The 18486-nt window shown below is 39.2% G+C and overlaps 1 protein-coding gene across 4 annotated transcripts in view; it reads right to left on the reverse strand.

Annotated features, from left to right (window-relative positions):
* LOC108435570 (cyclin-dependent kinase-like 5) overlaps nt 1–18486 on the reverse strand; it is a 130145-nt gene that overhangs the window by 38184 nt on the left and 73475 nt on the right. For 3 of the 4 annotated variants that reach the window (XM_017711503.2, XM_037541296.1, XM_017711504.2), the window contains exons 4-8: nt 17837–17882; nt 14138–14274; nt 9535–9655; nt 5993–6052; nt 2055–2145 (exon numbers count right to left, since the gene is read on the reverse strand). In XM_017711503.2, coding sequence (XP_017566992.1) covers nt 2055–2145; nt 5993–6052; nt 9535–9655; nt 14138–14274; nt 17837–17882 — 455 coding nt within the window. Of the gene's footprint in view, nt 1–2054; nt 2146–5992; nt 6053–9534; nt 9656–12059; nt 12208–14137; nt 14275–17836; nt 17883–18486 lie in introns of those variants that run through there. The other variant, XM_037541297.1, reaches the window with a different exon arrangement.

Consider the following 18486-nt stretch of genomic DNA (forward strand, 5'->3'; position numbering starts at 1 on the left):
GGATTAAAATCACTCCACAATTATTACTGTCAGACTGTAAAACTACACACACTGCAGATTCATACTGGATTAAAATCACTCCACAATTATTACTATCAGACTGTAAAACGACACAAACTTCAGAGTCATACTGGATTAAAATCACTCCACAATTATTACTGTCAGACTGTAAAACTACACAAACTTCAGATTCCTACTGGATTAAAATCACTCCACAATTATTACTGTCAGACTGTAAAACTACACAAACTTCAGATTCATACTGGATTAAAATCACTTCACAATTATTACTGTCAGACTGTAAAACTACACAAACTGCAGATTCATACTGGATTAAAATCACTCCACAATTATTACTATCAGACTGTAAAACTACACACACTGCAGATTCATACTGGATTAAAATCACTCCACAATTATTACTGTCAGACTGTAAAACTACACAAACTTCAGATTCATACTGGATTAAAATCACTTCACAATTATTACTGTCAGACTGTAAAACTACACACGCTGCAGATTCATACTGGATTAAAATCACTTCACAATTATTACTGTCAGACTGTAAAACTACACACACTGCAGATTAAAATCTATATAAATTACAGTACCATGTGAGGTAAAACTAATTCACTAATAGGGCTTAAGCAACTAAAATAAAGCAATCCCAACCACTGGTTCATGATCATATGCATGACTCTTACCCTTGAATCATCCTCTTAAATGTTTATGCCTGTGTCTGTGCGTGTCTATGTGTGCACTGTGGACGTTCTTACTTTACTGTAAATAGTCATACCAGTACTGGGATGGTTGACAGTGATCACAAATCAATGTGTATGTCAGAGAAGAGAAAATGAAAGGGATTCTTAAAGAATGTCTTTGTCAGAGTGTGATCTTTTGATGCCTGTGTACAGCATCAGTAATTAACATGAAGGACTACATCACTATGATCTGTATGAGATTTTTCAACACCATCCACCTTCAGGGACGAGCAGAAGTCTTCTCTGACAACCCGACTGACTGTCAGTTTAGACAATAGAGAAGTCAAAATGCATCAGTGTAGCAGTCTGAAGGTGGTGATTCAACTACATTGGTTATGGACAGTTAAAATAGGTTATTATGTATATTAAAAATAACATTCAATAAAGATATGCTTATTTTATCGGCAACACCAAATTCTGGGATAAACTGGAAATGGTACAAAAACATAAATTCTGATGTTTTACCTTACTGTTTATTTGTTTATTTTACAATAAATTTCAATTTTTAAACTTGACCTTTGCAAAACCTTCTAAAAAAGTTGAGACAGAAGCATGTTCACTACTGTGTTACATCATTTTACCCTTTAACAGCACTTAGACATCCTTGAAATACACATTGTCTAGAAGGAGGCATTTGTTGCTCTAAAATGTAAATTAATCGATACTGTTTTAGTTTCCCCCCTCCCATCGACCCACCACCGATGGGAGGGGCAGTAGTAGGGGTTCGGTGCTTTGTGGATCGGGCAGTGTCCGAAGGCGTGGGCCTTGGCGTTCTGATCCTCGGTTGCTGAAACTGGCTTTTGGAACTTGGAACGTTACCTCACTGGCGGGGAAGGAGCCTGAGTTGGTGCGCGAGGTTGAGAGATACCGGCTAGATATAGTCGGGCTCACCTCAACACACAGCTTGGGCTCTGGGTCCATTTTTTGAGGTGGTTCGGGCATCTGGTTAGGATGCCTCCTGGACGCCTCCCTCGGGAGGTGTCACAGGCAAGTCCACCTGGGAGGAGACCCCGGGGAAGACCCAGGACACGCTGGTGTGACTATATCGCCCAGCTGGCCTGGGAGCGCCTCGGAATCCCCCTTGGAGAGCTAGTGGAAGTGGCTGGGGAAAGGGAGGTCTGGGCCTCATTGCTTAGGATGCTGCCCCCGCGACCCGAACCCCGGAGAAGCGGAAGATAATGGATGGATGGATGGATGTTTTAGTTTCATACTAAAGTCGGTGCTCATGGTCTTGATGAACCTGTCAAAAGTGAAAGCCAGTGTCATACACAAATAAACACAAATAAAACTGACCCCAGCAGTAGTTCAGGAGAGCGGTACCACCTGGTGGCCACATACTCAGTGTAGTTAGCGTCAGTTCCTTCAGACAGGTCACGGGCAAAACCTGAGAGAGACAGAGAGTAGAGGGCACGAATGGTATGAGAGAGAAGAAAGGAAGAGCGAAAGGAAAGAAAAAGATCATTCATTATCAGTGCTTTGATCAACAAATGATCTATTTGCCAATATTTCAACAACAGACCCTTTCAACCAAGCAGCAATGTAAGTGGTGCAAGACCACACCCACAAACAGTAAGCATCAGCGCAAGGAAGGCACAATATGCACGGATGGCAACCTGTAATCAACTTAGCATGCATGTGTGTTTAGATTTGACTTGGTGATGGAAACAATGACGCATGTCTGCAGTGTTACTCCACTAGGCCATGTGTATGCAGTCTGCTCCCGCATGCTGTAGGAGAAACAAAATGGCAGGAGCCTAAGTAGATCATGACTGGCGTTCTGCCCTCAATATGGAGTGTTAGACAGAGGACCTGCTGCTGCTCGCCCAGACACACACACACACACACACACACACACACACACACACACACACACACACACACACACACACACACACGCACACACACACGAGTCACTTATGCACGCCCAGAAGAAAAGACCAGTGAATGTCGATAAGACAGGCGTAAAATTCGGCCTCAGGTTGAGAGGTAAAAATAATGGTTCTCAGAAAACTGGAAAAATAACATCTTGACAGAACATTGTGTCCTCCTCAATCTGACTGCCACTGCTGCTAGCTGACCACGTCACGCTGATTGAAATAGTCTTCTCGTACGAGCTGGCCATGGGAATAGGGATGTTCCACTTTCAGCAAAGTGCCCGTTACCCACACACAGACTGAGGCTAGTCCTAGTCTAAATTAAATTAATGTCTTTGAAAAGACATTCAACCCAACAATGCAAGTAACAATGAATGTCATACAATGTTGGTAGCTCAGCACGACATCACATTCATTTACTCTTCATTATTTGTTTGGGTCAGGGATGGATCACGCTCTTGCAAGGTCGCTGGGCACAAGACTCTGGAAGCACTCCAACATTAATGCATAAAAAGTGACCTGTTAAACAGTATTTTCTGTTAGTCTTTTCTGTTTCGAGGTACATAGGAAATGAATTCATTTGTTTAGAAAGTAAATGAAACAAGCCATATTAAAAGGCAATATCCTATTATGTCTAACCTTTTTCCCTTTTAGTCATAATGCAAACATAGAGGTAGTCCTACATCCCTTCTGAACGGAAACCACAATATTTCATGAGTCAGTAATGATGGAAAACAGAAAACTGGCCTAAAAACTTGTGCATTTTCTGTATATTGTCATTGGTACACATTTGAAAAATGTGCAGTGGATTGTCTCAAGTAATTGAGCCGCTTTGATCCTTGTGCTCCTCCCAAGATCCCTGGCAATCAGAGACCCCTGGGCAATGGCCCTAATGTCCCGATCAGTTATCCATCAATGGTTTGGATAAATGTAGTTCCCAGCTAAGTTCAGTGTCCAAAGTTTGCTTTAGTTGTGGGCTAAAGTAACAAGACTAATGTAGCTATGCAAACTGTGCAAACTACACAACTAAATAACCACACATTTACCTTAAATCATGGCAAATTCTTAATGGTGTCGAACAGACTTGTTAGTGTGGCTCCTCCCATCTTCTATGCCTACCTTATTTAAAAGTGAGTCTGGTACTTCAGCTTAAAGTAGAATCCAACTCTCTAAATTATCTCCCCTCCAACAGTCCCAGAATCACTCGTACTACAACTACAGACTGAAGACATTGGCTACACTGGAAGTTACTTTAGCCCTGGACTAAGCCAGGAATGCTGACTACACAAGTCTCCTGGAAGTCAAAAACAAATTATTCTAACAATGCTGAAGAAAGCCTTAGTGACAACCTTATGGCATGGTGAAATAAACACATTACAGGCTTATTCTCCCAAGTAGGCAACACTGCCAAACACGATCAAAAACCACTTACTTTGACAGTAAAGGGCCATTTTGACGGTCATACAAAAGACTGACCAGTGCATGATGTGTATCGGCAGGCAGCTGTCAAAATGCATGAAACAAAGTAGCTGTGGGAGGAGTGTCTAAGTCTCCTAAACAAGACTAAGCAGCACAAAATCACTCAGACATCAGTGCCAGAGCAGCTGCAGAAGAGTTAGTGCACTGTCAAAATGTATTACACCAGATGTGCAGGTGTATTGTTTTGTCCATTACTTCAACTATCAGATCTAAAAATGAGCAGCTACTGTGAATTAGTTAGAACGTCAGAATGTTCTGAGAACGAGCAGGTGCACAGCTGCATTACTGTCCAACAAGTTCATGGCTGTCCAAGTGTGTTACTGCTCCCGCACGACCGTCCAGGTTCTTGAGAATTTTACCTATACATCTATGTGAGCTGAGACTCTGGAAGCAAGTCCCTTTCAGTGCAGAATGGGAAATTATTATATGTTATAATATAGATTTCATATTTTATGATTACATTTTTAATCAGTCATTTTTTTATTGTGTATTCCAGGTAATATAAATCAAACTGCTGTTGGGCTGTTTTGAAAAATAACTCAATATAGGTAACTTACAAAATTAAACTTTTTATTTAAATTTAGGTTTTTTTGGCAAAAGCAGAAATGGTCATTTCATGCTTCAAAGCCTTTTTATGGCGACAAATTTCTTTTAAAGGCAACATTTAGCGTTCTTCAACATAAAACATGTAGGTAAAGTGCTGAAAATTTCAACAGCCCATTGATGGGCCATATTAAACATCTATAAGATCAGACCTCAGAAAATCATATGGATGAATCTCAAACGGCTGGCTGCTTCCTACATAGTGCACTATGTGAGTTCTGAAATTTTGCATCTAAATCGGGCTTTATGTCCAGTATGATTTGTGCACGCATGGCTGAATCCAAAGTGGTTCTTTGTTAGACACACTGTGCTCTGTTTAGATGCAGTAGCCATTATTTTAAGACCGTGCTGTACTTTGTACGGAGAAGGGAGCCATTTGAGATTCTGCCTAAAACAGTTTGCGTCACTTGACCTGAATACTGTGTGCTGATTTGCTGAATGAATTTATTGAGTTCTGCTTGAGAACTGTGCTGGAGATTGACCGTTTCTGCTATTCTAAAACCTATATAGGGTTCAGAATGTGCTGTGTCAAGAATAAATCGTTTTTGCTAATGAACTCCTAAAGTAATGTAAGGCAAGGAGAATTTGTCGACTAATAAAGAAATGAAAGGTACATTTATCTTAGCAAAGAAAAGATATAATGGTATTAGATGGTAAATGACAGAAAATGCATTTTTCCATTTAACAGACATTTACAAAAACAACAAGAAGCTGCTAAACATTACAAAATATGTCGCTCTATCTTCTTTCGGCTGCTCCCTTTAGGGGTCGCCACAGCAGATCATCTGCCTCCATCTTGCCCTATCCACTGCCTCCTCTACTTTTACACCAACCATCTCCATGTCCACCTTCACTACATCCATAAACCTTCTCTGAGGTCTACCTCTTCTCCTTCTGCCCGGCAGCTCCATCTCCAACATTCTTTGTCCAATATATCCACTATTCCTCCTCAACATATGTCCAAAACATCTCAACCTGGCCTCTCTGGCTTTATCTCCAAACTGCTCCACCTTCACTGTCCCTCTGATCTGCTCATTTCTAATCTTGTCCAGCCTTGTCACTCCCAACGAAAATCTCAGCTCTATATTTCTCAAAATTGCTTTTACAGACACAAAACAAGATCATTTTGAGTTTAATTCTCTTGCATTAATTAATGGAAGCTCAGCATGATTCACATAACTCTTTTTTTTGATATTTCACTTATTTGATTAAATTGAATTTGACAGCTGAATGGAAACGTGTCTTGGAGCAATACAGGTGAAAAGTGGAACTTACCAAAGTCACAGAGCTTGAGCACGTCCTCAGAGCTGATGAGGAGGTTCTCTGGCTTAATGTCTACAGGGGAGAAAGAAGGAAAGAAAGAACCTCTTCACAATGTCGCTTTAATGCATTTTCCAATAATTCCAGAAAAGTCTGGTTACAAAATTACTAACAAGATAATACAATTATGCAATTAAGATAAGACCACTGTAGATGCATTGAAGGTACTCACCTTATCCTTAACTAACATTCAAATAAATATCTATTAAATGAAACTGAATTTGAATGTAACAGTTTAAATGTAAACCTAAACATCACCCCAAAACCTAAACTTAATCCTGACAACCACACCAGGTTGTCTGTTAATAATCAAAGCATCTCTAGATAAAAAATGTGACTAACACTACACAAAATATAATATAATATATATAATATAATAATTACAGACTCAATAAGACAGTAAAACATTCATACTATATGTTCTCAGAAATATTTGCTACCTTTAAATTTTGCATTTTGGATATTCATTTTACTACTTCATGCATTGAATTTTGAATAAGGCACAGCTCTGTTCCTCTTCCTTCACACATCTATAATGTGTTTTATTTTTATTGCTTCCTATTCATTTCATTTCCAACTTCTGAGGGGCCGTGTGAGTCTTCACATTAACACATCTTTAGTGTATGTTTCTGGAGGGATGGGAAAGTAATACGTAACATTTCTGATAATGCTATATATAATATTTCCTCTGCCCTCCTTCCTGCAAGCAAAGACACATTAAAGCACCCAAAGGAAACAGTAGCCATTGTATTTGAGAGCTCATTCAGCCTGTTAACAAGTGGGGCATTGGCCTCAGTCAGCAGCTCCACCACCGCTGGCCTAGTTAAGACCAGGCTCTATTTAGCTGGCTTCTGAAGTGAAATAAAACACATGATGTAAAGTCATTAATGCCCTTTTTGTTAGGTCATTTAGCATTTTTTTGTTCATATTTTATGTTCATAATTGTTAACAGCTGGTTGTCCAGCTTGGATGTTTGTTTGCATTCGCCAGGTTTGTGGCACATGCAGTATGTAGCTCAGAGCTGGCAGCAAAGGTTCACTTTAATACACCTCAGGAAAGTGCACCCTCTTAAACAGCACTGGCTTTCTGGCAGAGGTGTATTAAGTATGTAATGTAAGAGCAGGAGTGGGTGAGTAGCTCAAACAGTTCAGACATTTCTTCTACAACTGTAGACTTGCCACAGTCGTGGCCTGGTATATATAAGTACACAAGGCCAGTACAGTTCCTCTCCATCTGTGCAGTGAATTAGCCCTGACCTTTCAGAGACGGTAACTACAGCTACAAGTAGCACTGGCTGAGGCTTACGATGACTAAAAATCAGAAACTTTTAAAAATCAGAAACTAGGTATTGAGTATTGATACTCATCACAACTTTTTCAACTTATATTTTGCCATTTTTCTGAACATTTCACTCCAGTCCATTCTCCCTTGTTACCACAGGTGGGTAGAGTAGCGTAAACCTATACCTGTAAAAGTATTGTTAATTCTGTGAAATAATAACTAGTAAAAGTAAAATACACCTTTGCAAAAATTTTAGCATTCTGCCCTCAATTTTTACTTTTGAAAAGGCACAAAAGTAGAAGATAAAAGAATACCTTTGTCTACACGCTACATAACTAACAGAACTGCAGTGGAACTTCACTGTACACCCAGCATCTGTCAGCACAGGAACTAAAATCTATTCATCTATATTTTTCTCTTTTTAATGCTCTTTAGGCCCGAGAAAAAAATGGTAAACGTCAAAAGTCAGAGGTGTGACCAGTTACAAAACAGTACATATGCTGAACCAACATAACAGAATGAAATGAACCAGAACAAAGGAGACAGGTCTTCTATGTGCATCACAGAGCATAGAGCTTCTGCTCACACTAAAAAACCAGGCAGGCCCTGTAATTTTAGTGCGTCATCATCTACCAGATCGTCAGCTTCAGAGAAAAATAAATGAAACAATCACTTCCCTTACTGACCCTAAACATCCATCGACAACCACGGAGACAGTGTCCAGCCTACTGGAATGAAACAGGGCTCCTACAGAATGAAATACTGTGCATGCCTCTGAAACATGAGATTCAGGGCAAAGCAGGGTGAATCAGGTAACGTTACTAGCTAGATAACTAACTAGCCAAAGTTAATGTTAGTCTGAGGAGCAGGCATTTTAGCTGACTAATATTTATGAAGTATTACATTTATTTATTTAGTTATTTAATAGTTGCTTTATTTGGGGCAGTTGTGGGGGCAGTTGTGGGCTGGAGGTTAGGGATCGATCCCCAGCACTGACAGTCCATGACTGAGGTGTCTTTGAGCAAGACACCTAACCCCCAATTGCTCCCCGGCACTAGTGTGTATGTGGTGTTTCACTTCATGGATGGGTTAAATGCGGAGGTGGAATTTCCCCGTTTGTGGGATTAAAAAAGTATCACTTATTTACATGAGTTGTTTCCACTAAGTCAGCAAACAGATACCCCAGCCTATGTCCAGACTAGCAGCCCAAATCCGATCTCTGGCATATCTAGACTATAACTTGATTGATTTTTGATAGTCTGAACAGCAAAAAAACCCACATGAAATTAGATTATTTGCTAATCGGATCCAACCCACATTTGGAGCTTGTATGAAATGGGATTCCAAGTGGATTGGACTGGACAGACGGATCTCAGGTTGGACACTCTGGCTGCTCAAACTGGATTTCAATGTGTCTTTTGCATCTCTTGCAGCATGACAAACAATGATGATCTCAAATCCAGAGTGACAGAAGTGCTCGAATTCAAGAAGAACGTCAAAATTCATGTTTATACCAGAAAATATTTAAGAGTTTGGAGGGCAAGATGATGCACCTCCATTTCACCTGCATCCACGTTTGAAATCTGCGATGCTGGATTCCTGACGTCTACATCGTTACCACAGCAATGCATGAAGATAGGCTGGACATACAGATCTGATCTGATCACTTGCTAAAAACAGTTCAGACACTCGTCTCTTAAGATCTGATTTGAGAAACAAATATGAATGCCTGCAGTCAGAACACAGCCATATTGGTAAGCAGTGTGCTCCAGTGAATGGGGGAGAGCGAGTATCAATTATGCTCTCTTGGTCACCTGGCCAGAGTTGAATCAGGAGTGTCTGAACAGGTAAATCACCAAACTGCACAAGATTCTGGCCCTCTAGGACAGGAATTCTCCACCTCTGACACAGATGGTTGTGTGGGTCTGTACACTCATGACTTTTACTTAAGTAGTATTTCAGTGGTTGACTTATATTTACTTATTAATTTTCTTCTATTACTAACGCATTCACTCACTCACTCATTCACACACTCAACGCTAGCAAATGTGTCCTCTTATACTGCATTAAAGCACAACAAAGCAACCAAAGTTCTAAAATATTTGTGTGCCTCTGTATTGTTGCTTCAATGATACAAGCTTCTGACCTTTAGGCCTGTTGATATGCTAAAAAGGAGGCAATGACCCACATTTCCACACGTCCAGTGAGTGTCTTACCCCTGTGCACAATGTCATTCTTATGGCACCAGTGGATGGCTTTGATTAGCTGGTAGATGTAGTTCCGCACTTTGTCAGGCGGCGCTCCGTTAGGTAGCTCCTCCAGCAGCTCCAGCATGTTCTACACCAGCATGAGCAAAAAGAAACCTCTTTAGAAAAAAGGAAAAAGCCTTAACTAAGTCCAAATACAGTGATTAAAACACTGACCAAGTCAAGCTGAACTGAGATAACTTCATCAGGCAGACGATGAATTATGAACATCTGCTCATTAACTATTCACTCCCATCCTGTCATGTATCTCCAAAGCAGCAACATTTGCTTAAAACATATCCTTCTTCGTGTCAGTATGACAGTCTTCGGTACAGTTACATATTTAGTGCATATATTTTTAGCTGTAAAACACTTAGTTGCCATGAAGTTTAGTGTCACTTTGCCGAAACAAGATAAAAGTGCAAAACTTTCAGCAAACGTCAAATGAAAAATATTTAATAAACATTGATATTTTTGTTACAAGCAACTTGCACATCTCTGCTACAGTGAATCTGCAAACTTTTTAAAGGGACCAACTGTCTATGAGAAATAGTTACTTATTACTTATAGTTATTAAGTTACTTATAACGTTAATTGTAATATTGCAACAGGTTAATTGTAACAGATGGAGCAGTTAGTTATAACAGTCACAAAACACAGTTAATTCAATGACATTCTATGTTGTCTGAAGTAGAAAAACTTTCCCCATATATATATATATATGGGGATGACGTAAATAAAACATATGTCAGTTTTATTTTGCTTATAATTGCTGTTTTACCTTATGGTCTTATATGTGTTTATATATATATATATATATATAGTGATTAAGCGGCAAATTTAATTTTGACCATGAAGTAAAACAGCAAATATAAGCAAAATAAAACTGACATATGTTTTATTTACATGTCATCTACAGTAGATTAAATAAACATAAACATTTCCAAAAAATTAACTGTTTTGAATATATTTGAAGGCTGTGATCTTTTCTCACTGTTTCCAATGGAAGGCCTGGTTACATTTACTAGTTAACCAGTGCCTAGGCACAAACCCATTGGCTTTAAATGGACACATGAAAGAGACCACATGATAGGCAGCCAGTCAGGAGATTGTATTATTATTATTATTATTATTATTATTAAATTTGCAGTTTTATTGTTTGTTTTGAACCAGTTAGCCAGCTTGTCCACATGAAGCATTAGCTCCACAGCTAAATGGATTTTCAAAATGTGGTGCAGTACATTTCCATTTATGTTTGCCATATATATAAATATTCAAAACCAACACAGTAAATTTAATCAACATATGTGCATTCATTTCAGTATATAATGTATGCAGTGTGTAGGACGGATCAGTGCTGTGGTGAAAATACAGTTATCTGATATAATGTAATTTACTTTTGTGTTTGTAATGCTGATGATGTTGGGCAAGTTAGCCAGCTTGCTAAAGGCTAAGTTAGTTCCTTGGCTAACTGTGGCTTCACCCAACTCACCGCCAACCATGTCAGTTACCTTTATTTATTTATTTATTTATTTATTTATTTATTTATGGCACGACACAGTGTGAGGCACTATTCTCCCACAAGTATATAATTACCTGACATAACTATGTTCAATACTGTTTATGGCTAGCATGTTAGCCAGCTTACCCACTGCACCAACATTTAGAATTGTTTTCATTATTAATCTTCTGGACCAGTCTTGTCCACACTCATTTTACAAGGTGATGCAAGCTGCCAAATTCTACTGTGAGTGCAGCTTAACACTTTGCTAACACTAACCCCACCATGCGGTGGCTATACTTTAGCCTGGCTGGCTCTCATACTGAAGAGTAAATAAAATAATAAAGGTGTGAATTCTGTCACATGTACACACAGTATACAAAAAAACATGACAAGACAAAAAGGTCTGTTCAAATAATGGCAAAATTTGCAGATGACATTGTTATGACAATATGATAAGATAAACAAAAGCATATTCTATTTGAACCTGTTTAACTACTAATTTTGCCGCATTAGGCTGTCTGCTCTGCCCTACTGTCCAGCAGGTTTGGCGTTACTAGAACAAATTAACTGATGAAAGAAGCCAGAGTGATATTACAGAAACCTCCTATCTTTTTGTCTTAAATTCAGATCTGACAGGGCAATATAAGCTTTACATAAGTTTATATTATGTAAGCAAATCTTAATTTAGGAAGTTCATCTAACAGCATCACATCTCAGGTTAGGACATTTTAAACTACTCAACAACAAGCAACCAACGTTACGTGCACAGCTGAAATGTGAACACGTAATCAAAATAAGGTTAAAAATGTGAGTCAGGGGCTTTCGAGAGGCGCAACCCGAGATCGCAAGTTTGATCCCTGGTGATGCTACAGCCATCAGTGGCCGGGAGTCCACGAGAGCACAATTGGTCTCGCTTTCCCCTCATAACTCAGCGTGATGCTAGTCAGCACAGGCGTCTGTTAGGTGACGTAACAGAACTGGCGGTTCGCACTTTCCTCTCAGCGCGTTCAGCTGTCCAATGATGCTGCATTATCGGGAGTTCTAAAAGATGCGGTGGTGCCTCACACGTCTCGGAGGAAGCCTGTGCTAGCTTTCGCCCTCCTAGTGCTGGTGGTATTGTGTGACTGGGGGAGTCCGAACTACTGGGAGGAATTGGATACGTCTACACTGGGGAGAAAATTAGATGCAATGTAGATAAATATAACATCATTATGTTAGTTACAGTGGATAATGCTGCCTATCACTGCATAAAACGATAGAAACAGACAGTTAAACCAGATGTTAGGACACCTTTGATGTTGTCCTAAAGTTAGGACAGTGTTTAGGAAATTTGATCTAGTTAGGATATTTCTGTAATATTGTCTTATCTGGAGTTCTTATCTTGACTGAATGGATAAGATTCTGAACTTAAGAACTGTTATTCTGTACTAGCTTCTGGCTTAAACTCAGTCCTAACTAAAGTTGTCACGGTGACTAAACAGAAAAGATAAGAATTCAGAGTTAGGATGTCTCTGCAATACGGCCCCAGGTTCCTATATTTGTATGAACAAAAACAGTCACCAATGGCTTTCCCAATATGTCAAACATTCCGATTTGTGTCTCTTATCTGCATGTCTGTAACCTTTGTCTGTTAGCTGCTACATATCTTAGTCTGGGTGGTTCTCCTTGCTGTTAAATTTGCTTTTACATAGGAGATTCCGGTGTACATTAACTAAAACGTTCCACACAGCAGACTGCTGTTTATATTTTAACTAAAGTGGGTCACCAAGCTGACTGTGTGTGTTAACCTATGCTTTCACAAACCCTTCCTTCATGTGTGTTCAGTGCATGTTATCTAAGGCTTTGACTTTGTCTAAAATGTACAGTACTGTGCAAAAATCTGAGACCACGATTCATTCATATACTGTAAATTCAGGTCAAAATGGCCAATAAGACAGAGAATATTTTTTGGCATTTAGTGTGTTCATCTTCAGCCTTTATTACAGCTACCATTCCGCTCTTTACAGAAGACCCGCTTTCAGTTTTTCAAAGAAACGTGCAGGAATATTCTTTTTCAAGTTCAGTCTCAGAAGCTGATTTGATTTTTTGCTTGTCCTGATTCAATAACATCATTCAATGACACAGAGATCTGGATCCATTTTTCTGAGAACACCATTAGTTTATTCATCTGATTTGCAAATTTTCTTCTTTCTCGCTTATTTCTTTTTCTCAGTAATGGCTTCTTGACAGCTACACATCCTTTCAGACCCTTAGTGTTGAGTCATCGTCTTACAGGGGAAGGATGGACAGAAACATCTGTGGATGTTTTCAGATTTGAAGCAAGAGTGGAGCTTGATTTTCTCTTCTCCCTCAAAGATGAAAGCTTTAAGAGCACACTTAAAAATAACGGTTCTCCAATGGTTCTTTAGTAAAGAAAATGGTTCTACATAGACCCATGAACAGTCAAAGAACCTTTTACATGATTAAAGGCTTCTTTGCATCATCAAAGGGTTGACGGGTTGAGAATGTGCTGTAGATGGTTCTATATAGCACCAAGAAGAGTTCTTCTATTGTAGCAAGCTTGGCATGATAACAATAGAAGAACCATTTTATGATGCAAAGAACGTTTAATCATGGAAAAGAATCTTTAATGGTGCGCGTTTCTATACAGGACCGTTTTCTTTAATAAAGAACCCCTGAAGAACCATCATTTTAAAGTGTGTACCGTTTATCTGATGGGAACAGTTCTGGTGATCTACCAGGTCGTTTTTAGGAGTGCCACTGTTGCTTCTCTCCATCTTTTAATCCCCTCCTTCTTTTAAGTCCCAAGTTCAAAAAGTCCTCTTTTAGACTAATTTTCCTTTGACGTTCCCCTTTCTTTAGCAAGTGGATGATCTTATATCTAATCTCCAGAATAATGAATGACTTGTTTTCACTGACCATTTCGACTGAAAATCAAATAAACAAATGTTGGTCTCACAAGCACAGCGTTGTATATAATGAACATATTTTAGTAAGTGGGTGTGTCTAGTAAAAATGAAAATTCAAGGAGAAGGTGGATTTTGCTCTGGGCTGGTTGCTTATGTGTACCTTCTCCACATACTCAAACACCAGGTAGAGTTTCCCCCGGCGCCGGAAAGCCTCCTTCAGCTCCACGATGTTCTCCTGCTTCAGCGTGCGGAGCATCTTCAGCTCCCGCAGCGTCGTTTCCTTCACCTCCTCATTCTCTGTACAGGGAGTGGACATGCAATTAGTATCAAGTAGGCTAAGAGGTAAACTGAGGCTTCAAGATGGTGATTATTACTAATAGCTGTGTGACACAATTTTTACAGATAACAGTGTCTCATATAGTGTCAGAAATGGCACACGCAAGTCTATTTGATATTACTTAACAACTCAACACAGTTTGAGGCAAATGTGTAATGATTTAGGCATGCAGTTTGCACAACACTAACTGCTGGCTTTAAGCATTACTTGTTAGCTTCATTAGTTTCACAGCTCCAGTGCAAAACTAAAGCAGCTAACAATCATGGCTGATTAACTACATTAGTGGTAAGAGGAAAAACTATTGCTTTAAAGCCCAAAACAGGTCATAAACAACACACATACCACAGATACCTGAACTACACAGTAGGGTCTGCATATCAGCTGCATGGATCTTGAACTAGGGTTTGAACTACATCCTGCAGCACTACTATCCCTGTGTTGAAGTCACACAATCACTTTACAGGCACAGAGTCAATTGTGATTTTGTTCACATCTTACTGGAATAAGATGATTTCTGTTTGACTGTTTTAGCCACTTCCCTTCTCCCCTCTGTTTCAGGGTTCTTGGTTAATGGCTGCTGTTTGTCATGACATAATCATGGGCAGGTCAACCATAACATACAACCCCAATTCCAATGAAGTTGGGACGTTGTGTAAAACATGAATAAAAACAGAATGCTATGATTTGCAAATCCTTTTCAACCTATATTCAATTGAATACACTACAAAGACGAGATATTTAATGTTCAAACGGATAAACTTTATTGTTTTTTTGCCAATATTCACTCGTTTGGAATTTGATGCCTGAAACACGTTCCAAAGAAGTTGGGACAGGGGCGTGTTTACCACTGTGTTACATCACCTTTCCTTTTAACAACACTCAATAAGCGTTTGGGAACTGAGGACACTGATTGTTGATGTTTTGTAGGTGGAATTCTTGCTTGATGTACAACTTCAGTTGCTCAACAGTCCGTGGTCTCCGTTGTCGTATTTTGCACTTTATAATGTACCACATATTTTCAATGGGACACAGGTCTGGACTGCAGGCAGGCCAGTCTAGTACACAACATCCATGATTTCCAAAAAACAATTTGAAACGTGGACTCGTCAGACCACAGGACACTTTTCCACTTTGCGTCAGTCCATCTCAGATGAGCTCGGGCCCAGAGAAGCCGGCGGCGTTTCTGGGTGTTGTTGATATCTGGCTTTCGCTTTGCATGGCAGAGTTTTAACTTGCACTTGTAGATGGAGCGACAAACTGCGTTCACTGACAGTGGTTTTCTGAAGTGTTCCTGAGCCCATGTGGGAATATCCATTACAGAATGATGTCGGTTTTTAATGCAGTGCTGTCTGAGGGATCAAAGGTCACGGGCATCCAATGTTGGTTTTCTGCCTTGGGCATTCAAAATGAGTGAATATTTGCAAAAAACAATAAAGTTTATCTGTTTAAACATTAAATATCTTTTTTGCTTATTTGCAAATGATCGTATTCTGTTTTTATTTATGTTTTACACAACGTCCCAACTTCATTGGATTTGGGGTTGTAGATACCATAGTACTATTGTTGGCTGAGTGCCTAATAACATAGATACAATCACTAGCTAGCTAGAAGTGCTAAGTAGCTACAATCATTAGCCAGAAAAACAAAACTGGGGCCTAGCCAGCAACAACATGTTAGCTAATGCTACATAATGAAAATACAATACAGGTTTTAAGCAATGCTGTTAAATGTAGATGTTACTACATATTTCTTAAAGGCGAATTCCAATGATTTTTCAAAATTTCTGCATAATTAAATCGTTAGACATTCAGGGAGGTTTGATATCCCAAAACCTACTGTATCTTGGAATACAATAGTTCGCAGCTGTAGTGAGAGTTGATTTATTGCCCCTACAAGGTATGTCCATCATGAGATGGTTGTGAATATGCTGGTTGATTCCTGAGATAGTTTCATAGTACTCTAAAAAAATTAAATATATTCAGGGTGTTGTAAGTACAAATAATACTGAAGCTAAACAGGTTTCAGATTTTATCTTCATCATATTTTACCTTCATCAACATTACATATAAAAACTCAGAAGACGAGTAAATTCACTGGTCTTGTTGGACAGTAAATAAAATGGCTATGTTCGCAAACACATAACGACCCATGAGTGCTATCATCACCACTGTAAAGTTGGCAAGTTCCTTTACAATGAACAATTTCACCTAAAACTACTCTGAATGACTTTCTTCACATCTCAAATCAGTGGAATTTCCCTTCAAATCTAATGCTAGCAGCCCCACACTGGGGAAAATACATGATTCTTGTGTACACATATAAATGATCAAAAGAACACAGTAACTACACTATTGTGAGAGAAAAAAAAATCCTTTTTTTACCTTTTACTTTCTAATGTATCAGGAATGGAATGTGTAAATACACACCGAATTGGAGAAGAAACCTACCTATCTAGAAAAAGTGTAGGACATGCAATTTTTTATTGCATATTGATGTATTATGAAAAAGTAATGTTACCTAGGATAACTAGGCATAGCAAGCTAAAAGGAATCTTTCAAGTGGGAAACGTTTTATGCAGGATATGAGAATTTACCACATAATTTGTAGTGACAAACCCCTAAATAATGTCTTGCAGGTTCAGCAGCTCAAGGGCGCTCCTGAGCGACTTCAAAATAAATAGGTCCCTATGGAGCTTTTGTGGAAAACCATAGTCTGTACATTTATCATTTTATACTGAAAAATGCACCAATTTTCTGAACACAAAACAACTTAAAATATTTCAACATTTCTGTCATACTCTTCATACACGCTTGTACACGTTCTAATAGTGCACTATGTACATTCATGTTGTCAGTGAGTGTGAACTGCTTTGCAAAGCCAATGATCTGATCAGCTTGCCAACATATCAGATGTTGATAAAAGTCACGCTGCTCAAAACCTGACAGCTGTAGAAAAACAGATGTTTTCTTTGACTTTTAAATATTCAAAAGTTCCTGGCTGGAAACAAGTTTAATCTTTTCATTTTAGCCATTCACACATTCACTGTGGACTCACTCGTGCGTGCCCACTAGCGTTCTGCTGTCATTTTATTGGTTATGGCACAAACAGAAAGTTGCCGGACTCTCCTTAAACTGGCTCTGGCTCTACCTCTTATTTGAGAGTCATGTGACTAGTCATAGTGAGTAAGTTGTATGAGACTTTGCAGCAAACACCCCTTTATTAGAGATGACAGTCACAATATGGGGGTATTACAAAGCAGGAGTAGACGTAAGACATTAAAGAGCTGGTAAATATTACAAAAGGCCTGGTGCCACAGGGACTGAAGACGTCTTTGAAGTTTTGCATGAAGGATAAATTCCTTCGGGGCACACAAAGCAAGCAGGTAGTGTTAAGTGTAGAGGCGCAGAACGGGACGCCGTTGCCTGCAGGAATGTGATTAAAAAGCATTTCCTATTTAGGTGAGACGGCTCTGATTCGCTTGGGCTTTTATTCCGTGTTAGTGTAACTCCAGGAGTGTCTTACCTTCGCTGTCCTTGAACTTCTTAATGGCCACGATTTCATTAGTCTCCTGTAATAAAAAGAGGAATTGTTGATTAGGGACAGAGCCTGCTGCTCTGAGGGCCGTTACGCCACACAATCACATCCCCCAGCAGCAGGCTGTAATGAAAAACAGACCCGTTATTGCATTTCATTAGCCCAGACGTTCTAGTGCTGCAGCCCACTAAACAAAGACCTTCTTTTGCACTAGCAGTGACAGGAAAACCACAGAATTAAAAAAGTTTTCTCTAATATTATTAGGACACATGTTTTCTATAAAGCAAAAGACTGTAGTTAAAGAAGTATAAAATTGTACAAGCCTAATCACAGGTGTTTCGGGTTAGGTGGGGTTCACTAAGTCATAAGTGAACAGGCTGCAGGAAGCGCTCCACATATTTGGCTACAAGATTCAAGAAGGAACAATTTGCCTAAAAACTTACACTGCGTGGCCAAAAGTATATGGACAGCCTTCCTAATTATTGAGTTCAGGTGTTTTAGCCACACCCAAGTCAGTTTGTGAAATTTCTTCCCTGCTACATTTTACATTTTTACATTTCCGGCATTTGGCTGACGCTCTTATCCAGAGCGACTTACAATTTGATCATTTTACATAGGTAGGCCAAATCAGTGTTAGG

This window comes from Pygocentrus nattereri, chromosome 9 (assembly GCF_015220715.1).
Source record: "Pygocentrus nattereri isolate fPygNat1 chromosome 9, fPygNat1.pri, whole genome shotgun sequence".
NCBI classification, from domain to species: domain Eukaryota; kingdom Metazoa; phylum Chordata; class Actinopteri; order Characiformes; family Serrasalmidae; genus Pygocentrus; species Pygocentrus nattereri.